The sequence below is a fragment of the Glandiceps talaboti genome, chromosome 9, assembly GCF_964340395.1.
Source record: "Glandiceps talaboti chromosome 9, keGlaTala1.1, whole genome shotgun sequence".
Taxonomy (NCBI): Eukaryota; Metazoa; Hemichordata; class Enteropneusta; family Spengelidae; genus Glandiceps; species Glandiceps talaboti.
Genome location: NC_135557.1, coordinates 2,786,078 through 2,804,893, shown reverse-complemented (window position 1 = coordinate 2,804,893; position 18,816 = coordinate 2,786,078). Strand labels below are relative to the sequence as shown.

At 31.3% G+C, this 18,816-nt stretch overlaps 1 protein-coding gene across 1 annotated transcript in view; it reads left to right on the top strand.

The window, feature by feature from the left end:
• Window positions 1-18,816, top strand: part of LOC144440432 (PR domain zinc finger protein 10-like) — a 31,441-nt gene that overhangs the window by 6,488 nt on the left and 6,137 nt on the right. Inside the window, exons 6-7 of the mRNA XM_078129803.1 lie at window positions 8,117-8,214; window positions 16,825-17,077. Coding sequence (XP_077985929.1) covers window positions 8,117-8,214; window positions 16,825-17,077 — 351 coding nt within the window. The remainder of the gene's footprint in view (window positions 1-8,116; window positions 8,215-16,824; window positions 17,078-18,816) is intronic.

Genomic DNA, 18,816 nt, shown 5'->3' with positions numbered 1-18,816 from the left:
CATTTTAGAAGTATGCCAAGCCTAGTGAGGGGTGTAACTATGTTACATTTTAGAAGTATGCCAAGCCTAGTGAGGGGTATAACTATGTTACATTTTAGAAGTATGCCAAGCCTAGTGAGGGGTGTAACTATGTTACATTTTAGAAGTATGCCAAGCCTAGTGAGGGGTGTAACTATGTTACATTTTAGAAGTATGCCAAGCCTAGTGAGGGGTGTAACTATGTTACATTTTAGAAGTATGCCAAGCCTAGTGAGGGGTGTAACTATGTTACATTTTAGAAGTATGCCAAGTCTAGTGAGGGGTGTAACTATGTTACATTTTAGAAGTATGCCAAGCCTAGTGAGGGGTATAACTATGTTACATTTTAGAAGTATGCCAAGCCTAGTGAGGGGTGTAACTATGTTACATTTTAGAAGTATGCCAAGCCTAGTGAGGGGTGTAACTATGTTACATTTTAGAAGTATGCCAAGTCTAGTGAGGGGTGTAACTATGTTACATTTTAGAAGTATGCCAAGTCTAGTGAGGGGTATAACTATGTTACATTTTAGAAGTATGCCAAGTCTAGTGAGGGGTATAACTATGTTACATTTTAGAAGTATGCCAAGCCTAGTGAGGGGTGTAACTATGTTACATTTTAGAAGTATGCCAAGCCTAGTGAGGGGTGTAACTATGTTACATTTTAGAAGTATGCCAAGCCTAGTGAGGGGTGTAACTATGTTACATTTTAGAAGTATGCCAAGCCTAGTGAGGGGTGTAACTATGTTACATTTTAGAAGTATGCCAAGTCTAGTGAGGGGTGTAACTATGTTACATTTTAGAAGTATGCCAAGTCTAGTGAGGGGTGTAACTATGTTACATTTTAGAAGTATGCCAAGCCTAGTGAGGGGTGTAACTATGTTACATTTTAGAAGTATGCCAAGTCTAGTGAGGGGTGTAACTATGTTACATTTTAGAAGTATGCCAAGTCTAGTGAGGGGTGTAACTATGTTACATTTTAGAAGTATGCCAAGTCTAGTGAGGGGTATAACTATGTTACATTTTAGAAGTATGCCAAGTCTAGTGAGGGGTGTAACTATGTTACATTTTAGAAGTATGCCAAGTCTAGTTAGGGGTGTAACTATGTTACATTTTAGAAGTATGCCAAGTCTAGTTAGGGGTGTAACTATGTTACATTTTAGAAGTATGCCAAGTCTAGTTAGGGGTGTAACTATGTTACATTTTAGAAGTATGCCAAGTCTAGTGAGGGGTGTAACTATGTTACATTTTAGAAGTATGCCAAGTCTAGTGAGGGGTGTAACTATGTTACATTTTAGAAGTATGCCAAGTCTAGTGAGGGGTGTAACTATGTTACATTTTAGAAGTATGCCAAGCCTAGTGAGGGGTGTAACTATGTTACATTTTAGAAGTATGCCAAGTCTAGTGAGGGGTGTAACTATGTTACATTTTAGAAGTATGCCAAGTCTAGTGAGGGGTGTAACTATGTTACATTTTAGAAGTATGCCAAGCCTAGTGAGGGGTGTAACTATGTTACATTTTAGAAGTATGCCAAGCCTAGTGAGGGGTGTAACTATGTTACATTTTAGAAGTATGCCAAGTCTAGTGAGGGGTGTAACTATGTTACATTTTAGAAGTATGCCAAGTCTAGTGAGGGGTGTAACTATGTTACATTTTAGAAGTATGCCAAGCCTAGTGAGGGGTGTAACTATGTTACATTTTAGAAGTATGCCAAGTCTAGTGAGGGGTATAACTATGTTACATTTTAGAAGTATGCCAAGTCTAGTGAGGGGTGTAACTATGTTACATTTTAGAAGTATGCCAAGCCTAGTGAGGGGTGTAACTATGTTACATTTTAGAAGTATGCCAAGCCTAGTGAGGGGTGTAACTATGTTACATTTTAGAAGTATGCCAAGCCTAGTGAGGGGTATAACTATGTTACATTTTAGAAGTATGCCAAGCCTAGTGAGGGGTGTAACTATGTTACATTTTAGAAGTATGCCAAGCCTAGTGAGGGGTGTAACTATGTTACATTTTAGAAGTATGCCAAGCCTAGTGAGGGGTGTAACTATGTTACATTTTAGAAGTATGCCAAGCCTAGTGAGGGGTGTAACTATGTTACATTTTAGAAGTATGCCAAGTCTAGTGAGGGGTGTAACTATGTTACATTTTAGAAGTATGCCAAGCCTAGTGAGGGGTATAACTATGTTACATTTTAGAAGTATGCCAAGCCTAGTGAGGGGTGTAACTATGTTACATTTTAGAAGTATGCCAAGCCTAGTGAGGGGTGTAACTATGTTACATTTTAGAAGTATGCCAAGTCTAGTGAGGGGTGTAACTATGTTACATTTTAGAAGTATGCCAAGTCTAGTGAGGGGTATAACTATGTTACATTTTAGAAGTATGCCAAGTCTAGTGAGGGGTATAACTATGTTACATTTTAGAAGTATGCCAAGTCTAGTGAGGGGTGTAACTATGTTACATTTTAGAAGTATGCCAAGCCTAGTGAGGGGTGTAACTATGTTACATTTTAGAAGTATGCCAAGCCTAGTGAGGGGTGTAACTATGTTACATTTTAGAAGTATGCCAAGCCTAGTGAGGGGTGTAACTATGTTACATTTTAGAAGTATGCCAAGTCTAGTGAGGGGTGTAACTATGTTACATTTTAGAAGTATGCCAAGTCTAGTGAGGGGTGTAACTATGTTACATTTTAGAAGTATGCCAAGCCTAGTGAGGGGTGTAACTATGTTACATTTTAGAAGTATGCCAAGTCTAGTGAGGGGTGTAACTATGTTACATTTTAGAAGTATGCCAAGTCTAGTGAGGGGTGTAACTATGTTACATTTTAGAAGTATGCCAAGTCTAGTGAGGGGTATAACTATGTTACATTTTAGAAGTATGCCAAGTCTAGTGAGGGGTGTAACTATGTTACATTTTAGAAGTATGCCAAGTCTAGTTAGGGGTGTAACTATGTTACATTTTAGAAGTATGCCAAGTCTAGTTAGGGGTGTAACTATGTTACATTTTAGAAGTATGCCAAGTCTAGTTAGGGGTGTAACTATGTTACATTTTAGAAGTATGCCAAGTCTAGTGAGGGGTGTAACTATGTTACATTTTAGAAGTATGCCAAGTCTAGTGAGGGGTATAACTATGTTACATTTTAGAAGTATGCCAAGTCTAGTGAGGGGTATAACTATGTTACATTTTAGAAGTATGGCAAGTCTAGTGAGGGGTGTAACTATGTTACATTTTAGAAGTATGCCAAGTCTAGTGAGGGGTGTAACTACATTTTTGTATGTTACATTTTAGAAGTATGCCAAGTCTAGTGAGAGGTCACTGTGTAGCTTTGTAGATTGTGATGTCACTGTATAGATTTGTAGATTGTGATGTCACTGTGTAGATGTGTAGATTGTGATGTCACTGTGTAGATTTGTAGATTGTGATGTCACTGTGTAGATTTGTAGATTGTGATGTCACTGTGTAGCTTTGTAGATTGTGATGTCACTGTGTAGATTTGTAGATTGTGATGTCACTGTATAGATTTGTAGATTGTGATGTCACTGTATAGATTTGTAGATTGTGATGTCACTGTATAGATTTGTAGATTGTGATGTCACTGTGTAGATTTGTAGATTGTGATGTCACTGTATAGATTTGTAGATTGTGATGTCACTGTATAGATTTGTAGATTGTGATGTCACTGTGTAGATGTGTAGATTGTGATGTCACTGTGTAGATTTGTAGATTGTGATGTCACTGTGTAGATTTGTAGATTGTGATGTCACTGTATAGATTTGTAGATTGTGATGTCACTGTAGATTTGTAGATTGTGATGTCACTGTAGATTTGTAGATTGTGATGTCACTGTATAGATTTGTAGATTGTGATGTCACTTTAGATTTGTAGATTGTGATGTCACTGTGTAGATTTGTAGATTGTGATGTCACTGTGTAGATTTGTAGATTGTGATGTCACTGTGTAGATTTGTAGATTGTGATGTCACTGTGTAGATTTGTAGATTGTGATGTCACTGTGTAGATTTGTAGATTGTGATGTCACTGTGTAGATTTGTAGATTGTGATGTCACTGTAGATTTGTAGATTGTGATGTCACTGTGTAGATTTGTAGATTGTGATGTCACTGTGTAGATTTGTAGATTGTGATGTCACTGTGTAGATTTGTAGATTGTGATGTCACTGTGTAGATTTGTAGATTGTGATGTCACTGTGTAGATTTGTAGATTGTGATGTCACTGTGTAGATTTGTAGATTGTGATGTCACTGTGTAGCTTTGTAGATTGTGATGTCACTGTATAGATTTGTAGATTGTGATGTCACTGTGTAGATTTGTAGATTGTGATGTCACTGTGTAGATTTGTACATGTAGATTGTGATGTCACTGTATAGATTTGTAGATTGTGATGTCACCGTGTAGATTTGTACATGTAGATTGTGATGTCACTGTATAGATTTGTAGATTGTGATGTCACTGTATAGATTTGTAGATTGTGATGTCACTGTATAGATTTGTAGATTGTGATGTCACTGTATAGATTTGTAGATTGTTATGTCACTGTATAGATTTGTAGATTGTGATGTCACTGTGTAGATTTGTAGATTGTGATGTCACTGTAGATTTGTAGATTGTGATGTCACTGTAGATTTGTAGATTGTGATGTCACTGTATAGATTTGTAGATTGTGATGTCACTGTAGATTTGTAGATTGTGATGTCACTGTGTAGATTTGTAGATTATGATGTCACTGTGTAGATGTGTAGATTGTGATGTCACTGTATAGATTTGTACATGTAGATTGTGATGTCACTGTATAGATTTGTAGATTGTGATGTCACTGTATAGATTTGTAGATTGTTATGTCACTGTGTAGATTTGTAGATTGTGATGTCACTGTATAGATTTGTAGATTGTGATGTCACTATAGATTTGTAGATTTTGATGTCACTGTAGCTTTGTAGATTGTGATGTCACTGTAGATTTGTAGATTGTGATGTCACTGTGTAGATTTGTAGATTGTGATGTCACTGTAGATTTGTAGATTGTTATGTCACTGTAGATTTGTAGATTGTGATGTCACTGTGTAGATTTGTAGATTGTGATGTCACTGTAGCTTTGTAGATTGTGATGTCACTGTAGATTTGTAGATTGTGATGTCACTGTATAGATTTGTAGATTGTGATGTCACTGTGTAGATTTGTAGATTGTGATGTCACTGTGTAGATTTGTAGATTGTGATGTCACTGTAGATTTGTAGATTGTGATGTCACTGTAGATTTGTAGATTGTGATGTCACTGTGTAGATTTGTAGATTGTGATGTCACTGTAGCTTTGTAGATTGTGATGTCACTGTATAGATTTGTAGATTGTGATGTCACTGTATAGATTTGTAGATTGTGATGTCACTGTGTAGATTTGTAGATTGTGATGTCACTGTGTAGATTTGTAGATTGTGATGTCACTGTGTAGATTTGTAGATTGTGATGTCACTGTGTAGATTTGTAGATTGTGATGTCACTGTGTAGATTTGTAGATTGTGATGTCACTGTGTAGCTTTGTAGATTGTGATGTCACTGTGTAGATTTGTAGATTGTGATGTCACTGTATAGATTTGTAGATTGTGATGTCACTGTATAGATTTGTAGATTGTGATGTCACTGTGTAGATTTGTAGATTGTGATGTCACTGTGTAGATTTGTAGATTGTGATGTCACTGTGTAGATTTGTAGATTGTGATGTCACTGTATAGATTTGTAGATTGTGATGTCACTGTGTAGATGTGTAGATTGTGATGTCACTGTGTAGATTTGTAGATTGTGATGTCACTGTGTAGATTTGTAGATTGTGATGTCACTGTATAGATTTGTAGATTGTGATGTCACTGTAGATTTGTAGATTGTGATGTCACTGTAGATTTGTAGATTGTGATGTCACTGTATAGATTTGTAGATTGTGATGTCACTGTAGATTTGTAGATTGTGATGTCACTGTGTAGATTTGTAGATTGTGATGTCACTGTGTAGATTTGTAGATTGTGATGTCACTGTGTAGATTTGTAGATTGTGATGTCACTGTGTAGATTTGTAGATTGTGATGTCACTGTGTAGATTTGTAGATTGTGATGTCACTGTGTAGATTTGTAGATTGTGATGTCACTGTAGATTTGTAGATTGTGATGTCACTGTGTAGATTTGTAGATTGTGATGTCACTGTGTAGATTTGTAGATTGTGATGTCACTGTGTAGATTTGTAGATTGTGATGTCACTGTGTAGATTTGTAGATTGTGATGTCACTGTGTAGATTTGTAGATTGTGATGTCACTGTGTAGATTTGTAGATTGTGATGTCACTGTGTAGCTTTGTAGATTGTGATGTCACTGTATAGATTTGTAGATTGTGATGTCACTGTGTAGATTTGTAGATTGTGATGTCACTGTGTAGATTTGTACATGTAGATTGTGATGTCACTGTATAGATTTGTAGATTGTGATGTCACCGTGTAGATTTGTACATGTAGATTGTGATGTCACTGTATAGATTTGTAGATTGTGATGTCACTGTATAGATTTGTAGATTGTGATGTCACTGTATAGATTTGTAGATTGTGATGTCACTGTATAGATTTGTAGATTGTTATGTCACTGTATAGATTTGTAGATTGTGATGTCACTGTGTAGATTTGTAGATTGTGATGTCACTGTAGATTTGTAGATTGTGATGTCACTGTAGATTTGTAGATTGTGATGTCACTGTATAGATTTGTAGATTGTGATGTCACTGTAGATTTGTAGATTGTGATGTCACTGTGTAGATTTGTAGATTATGATGTCACTGTGTAGATGTGTAGATTGTGATGTCACTGTATAGATTTGTACATGTAGATTGTGATGTCACTGTATAGATTTGTAGATTGTGATGTCACTGTATAGATTTGTAGATTGTTATGTCACTGTGTAGATTTGTAGATTGTGATGTCACTGTATAGATTTGTAGATTGTGATGTCACTATAGATTTGTAGATTTTGATGTCACTGTAGCTTTGTAGATTGTGATGTCACTGTAGATTTGTAGATTGTGATGTCACTGTGTAGATTTGTAGATTGTGATGTCACTGTAGATTTGTAGATTGTTATGTCACTGTAGATTTGTAGATTGTGATGTCACTGTGTAGATTTGTAGATTGTGATGTCACTGTAGCTTTGTAGATTGTGATGTCACTGTAGATTTGTAGATTGTGATGTCACTGTATAGATTTGTAGATTGTGATGTCACTGTGTAGATTTGTAGATTGTGATGTCACTGTGTAGATTTGTAGATTGTGATGTCACTGTAGATTTGTAGATTGTGATGTCACTGTAGATTTGTAGATTGTGATGTCACTGTGTAGATTTGTAGATTGTGATGTCACTGTAGCTTTGTAGATTGTGATGTCACTATAGATTTGTAGATTGTGATGTCACTGTATAGATTTGTAGATTGTGATGTCACTGTGTAGATTTGTAGATTGTGATGTCACTGTGTAGATTTGTAGATTGTGATGTCACTGTGTAGATTTGTAGATTGTGATGTCACTGTAGATTTCTAGATTGTGATGTCACTGTAGATTTCTAGATTGTGATGTCACTGTGTAGCTTTGTAGACTGCATGAAGCAGGTGATAAAATTCATTTTGTAATGCCAGAATCACAAAACAGTGGCAAAGTATATGTATTTTGTAATGATAAATCAATTACAGCCATCCATCTAATTCATTCTCATTGTATGATGTAAACACTTTGTGTTACCAATTTTTAAATATCTTGGACATAGATAATATAAAGTACAAGGGAAATACAAACATTTATGTTTGTACTGCTGTAACCTTTTTTTTCACAGACTGCCAGCCAAATTTGGTATAAAAATCAATATTACTTTCTGAATCAATACATGTATGTAGCAAAAAATGTATGTCACAAAAGTAAAGTATTTGATGAAGGGGTCTATGTCTGCAACAAAGACTTGTTCCTCTTCATTTTACTTTTCACCATATCAAAGTAAAGAAATCATCTTGTACATTTATCAAAACAAACATTGTCTAACTGTGACCATTTTATCAATTTCTTTGTCAGGTGTCTTTGCTAAGAGAGCCATACCTAAGAAAACACAACTTGGTCCTCTTGAAGGAAAAATTGTGCCAATCTCTCCAATAGATGGCATGACATGGAAGGTAAATTGACTTCACAATGTACAGAATATAGGTAGAATATATGTATGTCAATCTGTCCAATACATTGTAGATGTATGTCAATCTGTCCAATACATTGTACATGTATATCAATCTGTCCAATACATTGTACATGTATATCAATCTATCCAATACATTGTACATGTATATCAATCTATCCAATACATTGTACATGTATGTCAATCTATCCAATACATTGTACATGTATATCAATGTGTCCAATACATTGTACATGTATGTCAATCTGTCCAATACATTGTACATGTATATCAATCTGTCCAATACATTGTACATGTATATCAATCTGTCCAATACATTGTACATGTATATCAATCTGTCCAATACATTGTACATGTATATCAATCTATCCAATACATTGTACATGTATATCAATCTATCCAATACATATTACATGTATATCAATGTGTCCAATACATTGTACATGTATATCAATCTATCCAATACATTGTACATGTATATCAATCTATCCAATACATTGTACATGTATATCAATCTATCCAATACATATTACATGTATATCAATGTGTCCAATACATTGTACATGTATATCAATCTATCCAATACATTGTACATGTATGTCAATCTATCCAATACATTGTACATGTATATCAATCTATCCAATACATTGTACATGTATATCAATCTATCCAATACATTGTACATGTATATCAATCTATCCAATACATTGTACATGTATATCAATCTATCCAATACATATTACATGTATATCAATGTGTCCAATACATTGTACATGTATATCAATCTATCCAATACATTGTACATGTATATCAATCTATCCAATACATTGTACATGTATATCAATCTATCCAATACATTGTACATGTATGTCAATCTGTCCAATACATTGTAGATGTATATCAATCTATCCAATACATTGTACATGTATATCAATCTATCCAATACATATTACATGTATATCAATGTGTCCAGTACATTGTACATATATATCAATCTGTCCAATACATTGTACATGTATATCAATCTATCCAATACATTGTAGATGTATATCAATCTGTCCAATACATTGTACATGTATGTCAATCTATCCAATACATTGTACATGTATATCAATCTATCCAATACATTGTACATGTATGTCAATCTATCCAATACATTGTACATATATATCAATCTATCCAATACATTGTAGATGTATATCAATCTGTCCAATACATTGTACATGTATATCAATCTATCCAATACATTGTACATGTATATCAATCTATCCAATACATTGTACATGTATATCAATCTATCCAATACATTGTACATGTATATCAATCTATCCAATACATATTACATGTATATCAATCTGTCCAATACATTGTACATGTATATCAATCTATCCAATACATTGTACATGTATATCAATCTGTCCAATACATTGTACATGTATATCAATCTATCCAATACATTGTACATGTATATCAATCTGTCCAATACATTGTACATGTATGTCAATCTATCCAATACATTGTAGATGTATGTCAATCTATCCAATACATTGTAGATGTATATCAATCTATCCAATACATATTACATGTATATCAATCTATCCAATACATTGTACATGTATATCAATCTGTCCAATACATTGTACATGTATATCAATCTGTCCAATACATTGTACATGTATATCAATCTATCCAATACATATTACATGTATATCAATCTATCCAATACATTGTACATGTATATCAATCTATCCAATACATATTACATGTATATCAATCTATCCAATACATTGTAGATGTATGTCAATCTATCCAATACATTGTACATGTATATCAATCTATCCAATACATTGTAGATGTATATCAATCTCTCCAATACATTGTAGATGTATATCAATCTGTCCAATACATTGTACATGTATATCAATCTGTCCAATACATTGTAGATGTATATCAATCTGTCCAATACATTGTACATGTATGTCAATCTCTCCAATACATTGTACATGTATATCAATCTATCCAATACATTGTATATGTATATCAATCTATCCAATACATTGTAGATGTATATCAATCTGTCTAATACATTGTACATGTATATCAATATATCCAATACATTGTACATGTATATCAATCTATCCAATACATTGTACATGTATATCAATCTATCCAATACATTGTACATGTATATCAATATATCCAATACATTGTACATGTATATCAATCTATCCAATACATTGTACATGTATATCAATCTATCCAATACATTGTAGATGTATATCAATCTGTCCAATACATTGTACATGTATGTCAATCTGTCCAATACAGTGTACATGTATGTCAATCTATCCAATACATTGTAGATGTATGTCAATCTATCCAATACATTGTAGATGTATATCAATCTATCCAATACATTGTAGATGTATATCAATCTATCCAATACATTGTAGATGTATATCAATCTATCCAATACATTGTACATGTATATCAATCTATCCAATACATTGTAGATGTATGTCAATGTGTCCAATACATTGTACATGTATATCAATCTATCCAATACATATTACATGTATATCAATGTGTCCAATACATTGTACATGTATATCAATCTGTCCAATACATTGTATATGTATATCAATCTATCCAATACATTGTACATGTATATCAATCTGTCCAATACATTGTACATGTATGTCAATCTATCCAATACATTGTACATGTATGTCAATCTATCCAATACATTGTACATGTATATCAATCTATCCAATACATTGTACATGTATGTCAATCTATCCAATACATTGTACATATATATCAATCTGTCCAATACATTGTACATGTATGTCAATCTATCCAATACATTGTACATATATATCAATCTGTCCAATACATTGTACATGTATGTCAATCTATCCAATACATTGTACATATATATCAATCTATCCAATACATTGTACATGTATATCAATCTGTCCAATACATTGTACATGTATGTCAATCTGTCCAATACATTGTACATGTATATCAATCTATCCAATACATTGTACATGTATATCAATCTATCCAATACATTGTAGATGTATGTCAATCTATCCAATACATTGTACATGTATATCAATCTATCCAATACATTGTACATGTATATCAATCTGTCCAATACATTGTAGATGTATGTCAATCTATCCAATACATTGTACATGTATATCAATCTATCCAATACATTGTATATGTATATCAATCTATCCAATACATTGTACATGTATATCAATCTGTCCAATACATTGTAGATGTATGTCAATCTATCCAATACATTGTACATATATATCAATCTATCCAATACATTGTACATGTATGTCAATCTGTCCAATACATTGTACATGTATATCAATCTATCCAATACATTGTACATATATATCAATCTATCCAATACATTGTACATGTATATCAATCTATCCAATACATTGTACATGTATATCAATCTATCCAATACATTGTACATGTATATCAATCTGTCCAATACATTGTACATGTATATCAATCTATCCAATACATTGTACATGTATATCAATCTAACCAATACATTGTACATGTATGTCAATCTCTCCAATACATTGTAGATGTATATCAATCTATCCAATACATTGTACATGTATATCAATCTGTCTAATACATTGTACATGTATATCAATCTATCCAATACATTGTACATGTATATCAATCTATCCAATACATTGTACATGTATATCAATCTATCCAATACATTGTATATGTATATCAATCTATCCAATACATTGTATATGTATATCAATCTATCCAATACATTGTATATGTATATCAATCTATCCAATACATTGTATATGTATATCAATCTGTCCAATACATTGTACATGTATATCAATCTGTCCAATACATTGTACATGTATGTCAATCTGTCCAATACATTGTACATGTATGTCAATCTGTCCAATACATTGTAGATGTATATCAATCTATCCAATACATTGTACATGTATATCAATCTATCCAATACATTGTACATGTATATCAATCTGTCCAATACATTGTACATGTATATCAATCTATCCAATACATTGTACATGTATATCAATCTGTCCAATACATTGTAGATGTATGTCAATCTATCCAATACATTGTACATGTATATCAATCTGTCCAATACATTGTACATGTATGTCAATCTATCCAATACATTGTACATGTATGTCAATCTGTCCAATACATTGTACATGTATATCAATCTATCCAATACATTGTACATGTATATCAATCTATCCAATACATTGTACATGTATGTCAATCTATCCAATACATTGTATATGTATGTCAATCTGTCCAATACATTGTACATGTATATCAATCTATCCAATACATTGTACATGTATATCAATCTGTCCAATACATTGTACATGTATATCAATCTATCCAATACATTGTACATGTATATCAATCTATCCAATACATTGTACATGTATGTCAATCTATCCAATACATTGTATATGTATGTCAATCTGTCCAATACATTGTACATGTATATCAATCTATCCAATACATTGTACATATATATCAATCTGTCCAATACATTGTACATGTATATCAATCTATCCAATACATTGTACATGTATATCAATCTATCCAATACATTGTACATGTATATCAATCTATCCAATACATTGTACATGTATATGTATATCAATCTATCCAATACATTGTACATGTATATCAATCTGTCCAATACATTGTAGATGTATATCAATCTGTCCAATACATTGTACATGTATATCAATCTGTCCAATACATTGTACATGTATGTCAATCTATCCAATACATTGTAGATGTATATCAATCTATCCAATACATTGTACATGTATATCAATCTATCCAATACATTGTACATGTATGTCAATCTATCCAATACATTGTAGATGTATATCAATCTGTCCAATACATTGTACATGTATATCAATCTATCCAATACATTGTACATGTATATCAATCTGTCCAATACATTGTAGATGTATGTCAATCTATCCAATACATTGTACATGTATATCAATCTGTCCAATACATTGTACATGTATATCAATCTATCCAATACATTGTACATGTATATCAATCTATCCAATACATTGTACATGTATATCAATCTATCCAATACATTGTAGATGTATGTCAATCTATCCAATACATTGTACATGTATATCAATCTGTCCAATACATTGTACATGTATATCAATCTGTCCAATACATTGTACATGTATATCAATCTATCCAATACATTGTACATGTATATCAATCTATCCAATACATTGTAGATGTATGTCAATCTATCCAATACATTGTACATGTATATCAATCTGTCCAATACATATTACATGTATATCAATCTATCCAATACATTGTAGATGTATATCAATCTGTCCAATACATTGTACATGTATATCAATCTGTCCAGTACATTGTACATGTATGTCAATCTATCCAATACATTGTACATGTATATCAATCTATCCAATACATTGTACATGTATATCAATCTATCCAATACATATTACATGTATATCAATCTATCCAATACATTGTACATGTATGTCAATCTAACCAATACATTGTACATGTATATCAATCTGTCCAGTACATTGTACATGTATGTCAATCTATCCAATACATTGTACATGTATATCAATCTATCCAATACATTGTACATGTATATCAATCTGTCCAATACATTGTAGATGTATATCAATCTATCCAATACATTGTACATGTATATCAATCTGTCCAATACATTGTACATGTATGTCAATCTGTCCAATACATTGTACATGTATATCAATCTGTCCAATACATTGTAGATGTATATCAATCTGTCCAATACATTGTAGATGTATATCAATCTATCCAATACATTGTACATGTATATCAATCTGTCCAATACATTGTACATGTATATCAATCTATCCAATACATTGTACATGTATATCAATCTGTCCAATACATTGTACATGTATGTCAATCTGTCCAATACATTGTAGATGTATGTCAATCTATCCAATACATTGTACATGTATATCAATCTATCCAATACATTGTACATGTATATCAATCTGTCCAATACATTGTACATGTATATCAATCTATCCAATACATTGTATATGTATGTCAATCTGTCCAATACATTGTACATGTATATCAATCTGTCCAATACATTGTACATGTATATCAATCTGTCCAATACATTGTACATGTATATCAATCTGTCCAATACATTGTACATGTATATCAATCTATCCAATACATTGTACATGTATATCAATCTGTCCAATACATTGTATATGTATGTCAATCTGTCCAATACATTGTACATGTATATCAATCTGTCCAATACATTGTACATGTATATCAATCTATCCAATACATTGTACATGTATATCAATCTATCCAATACATTGTACATGTATATCAATCTATCCAATACATTGTAGATGTATATCAATCTATCCAATACATTGTAGATGTATGTCAATCTATCCAATACATTGTACATGTATGTCAATCTATCCAATACATTGTACATGTATATCAATATATCCAATACATTGTACATGTATATCAATCTATCCAATACATTGTAGATGTATGTCAATCTATCCAATACATTGTACATGTATGTCAATCTATCCAATACATTGTACATGTATATCAATATATCCAATACATTGTACATGTATATCAATCTATCCAATACATTGTACATGTATATCAATCTGTCCAATACATTGTACATGTATGTCAATCTATCCAATACATTGTAGATGTATATCAATCTATCCAATACATTGTACATGTATGTCAATCTATCCAATACATTGTACATGTATGTCAATCTATCCAATACATTGTACATGTATATCAATCTATCCAATACATTGTACATGTATATCAATCTATCCAATACATTGTACATGTATGTCAATCTATCCAATACATTGTACATGTATATCAATCTGTCCAATACATTGTACATGTATGTCAATCTGTCCAATACATTGTACATGTATATCAATCTATCCAATACATTGTATATGTATATCAATCTATCCAATACATTGTATATGTATATCAATCTATCCAATACATTGTACATGTATATCAATCTATCCAATACATTGTACATGTATATCAATCTATCCAATACATTGTACATGTATATCAATCTATCCAATACATTGTACATATATATCAATCTATCCAATACATATTACATGTATATCAATGTGTCCAATACATTGTACATATATATCAATCTATCCAATACATTGTACATGTATGTCAATCTATCCAATACATTGTACATGTATATCAATCTGTCCAATACATTGTACATGTATGTCAATCTGTCCAATACATTGTACATGTATATCAATCTATCCAATACATTGTATATGTATATCAATCTATCCAATACATTGTACATGTATATCAATCTATCCAATACATATTACATGTATATCAATCTATCCAATACATTGTACATGTATATCAATCTATCCAATACATTGTACATGTATGTCAATCTATCCAATACATTGTACATGTATGTCAATCTATCCAATACATTGTACATGTATGTCAATCTATCCAATACATTGTACATGTATATCAATCTATCCAATACATTGTACATGTATATCAATCTATCCAATACATTGTACATGTATGTCAATCTATCCAATACATTGTACATGTATATCAATCTATCCAATACATTGTACATGTATGTCAATCTATCCAATACATTGTACATGTATATCAATATATCCAATACATTGTACATGTATATCAATCTATCCAATACATTGTACATGTATGTCAATCTCTCCAATACATATTACATGTACATGTACATATATGTCAATCTGTCCAATGTAGTAAGTGTAGATGGCATGACATGTAAGGTAAATTCACCTGATGCCCACTGAACTAAACTAACCATACATATACATTGTACATGTACATATACATGTATGACACTTGAGAGACCAATTTAGAAAACTTCAAATATATACCAAACTAACTATGTGTTTTATAATAATTGATTAAAGGAGCATATACATATTTTGGACGTAGGTTTTGTATTTTGGACGTAGGTTTTGTATTTTGGACGTAGGTTTTGCTACATATTTAAAAGTATGTGCAGTATTGTACATACTGAGGCACACTTAATCACCACTAGCAATCGTCCAGTATTTGATCTAGGATTTGTAAAATAGGTGCCATGGAGGTCCACTTCTCATCAAAAAGGGACTGAACTCAAACCTGGTATTAAGTTATAACGCATAAACGATCCAATGACATAATTTATCATACATATAAAAAATATTCAGGAAATCCCTAATAAACTGTTCTAACAATTCCAGAAAACAATCCTAATGTTATAAAAGACATGCATCAACATTGACATTTTACTAGAATATGGTTTTATTGAAGTATTTTCACTTTTAGTAAAAAACTTATAAACCCAACTTGTACAACTTTAATTAAGTCTGTGTTTGAACTTTGTCAACAGATTCAACGTCTTGATGGAAGTGATTTCTATATAGACTGTTCTGATGAAAATGAGAGTAATTGGATGATGTTTGTACGGCCTGCATCATGTCACAGTGAACAGAATCTGATAGCATATCAGAACAATGGACATATCTACTTTGCAACTATTCGTACAATTGAACCAAAACAAGAAATGAGAGTGTGGTATGCAGCATCATATGCTTCATATATCGGTGCAGATGTCTTTGAAGTAACACCAGAAGAGTTGCAAGGTAAGAATGACAGACTTAGTTTTGTACTTGATATATGTACATGATATATACATTGCTGTATAGCTATAATGTGTATAATACATTGCTGTATAGCTATAATGTATATAATACATTGCTGTATAGGTATAATGTATATAATACATAGCTGTATAGCTATAATGTATATAATACATAGCTGTATAGCTATAATGTATATAATACATAGTTGTATAGCTATAATGTATATAATACATTACTGTATAGCTATAATATATATAATACATAGCTGTATAGCTATAATGTATATAATACATTGCTGTATAGCTATAATATATATAATACATTGCTGTATAGCTATAATGTATATAATACATTGCTGTATAGCTATAATGTATATAATACATAGCTGTATAGCTATAATGTATATAATACATAGTTGTATAGCTATAATGTATATAATACATTACTGTATAGCTATAATATATATAATACATAGCTGTATAGCTATAATGTATATAATACATTGCTGTATAGCTATAATATATATAATACATTGCTGTATAGCTATAATGTATGTAATACATTGCTGTATAGCTATAATGTATATAATACATAGCTGTATAGGTATAATGTATATAATACATAGCTGTATAGCTATAATGTATATAATACATAGCTGTATAGCTATAATGTATATAATACATTACTGTATAGCTATAATATATATAATACATTACTGTATAGCTATAATGTATATAATACATTGCTGTATAGCTATAATGTGTATAATACAATACTGTATAGCTATAATGTGTATAATACATTGCTGTATAGCTATAATGTGTATAATACATAGCTGTATAGCTATAATGTATATAATACATTGCTGTATAGCTATAATGTATATAATACATTGCTGTATAGCTATAATGTATATAATACATTGCTGTATAGCTATAATGTGTATAATACATAGCTGTATAGCTATAATGTGTATAATACATTGCTGTATAGCTATAATGTGTATAATACATTGCTATATAGCTATAATGTGTATAATACATAGCTGTATAGCTATAATGTATATAATACATTACTGTATAGCTATAATGTGTATAATACATTGCTGTATAGCTATAATGTATATAATACATAGCTGTATAGCTATAATGTATATAATACATTACTGTATAGCTATAATGTGTATAATACATAGCTGTATAGCTATAATGTATATAATACATAGCTGTATAGCTATAATGTATATAATACATTGCTGTATAGCTATAATGTGTATAATACATAGCTGTATAGCTATAATGTATATAATACATTGCTGTATAGCTATAATGTGTATAATACATAGCTGTATAGCTATAATGTATATAATACATAGCTGTATAGCTATAATGTGTATAATACATTACTGTATAGCTATAATGTATATAATACATTACTGTATAGCTATAATGTATATAATACATTGCTGTATAGCTATTATGTATATAATACATAGCTGTATAGCTATAATGTATATAATACATTGCTGTATAGCTATAATGTATATAATACATTACTGTATAGCTATAATGTATATAATACATTGCTGTATAGCTATAATGTATATAATACATAGCTGTATAGCTATAATGTATATAATACATAGCTGTATAGCTATAATGTGTATAATACATAGCTGTATAGCTATAATGTATATAATACATAGCTGTATAGCTATAATGTATATAATACATTACTGT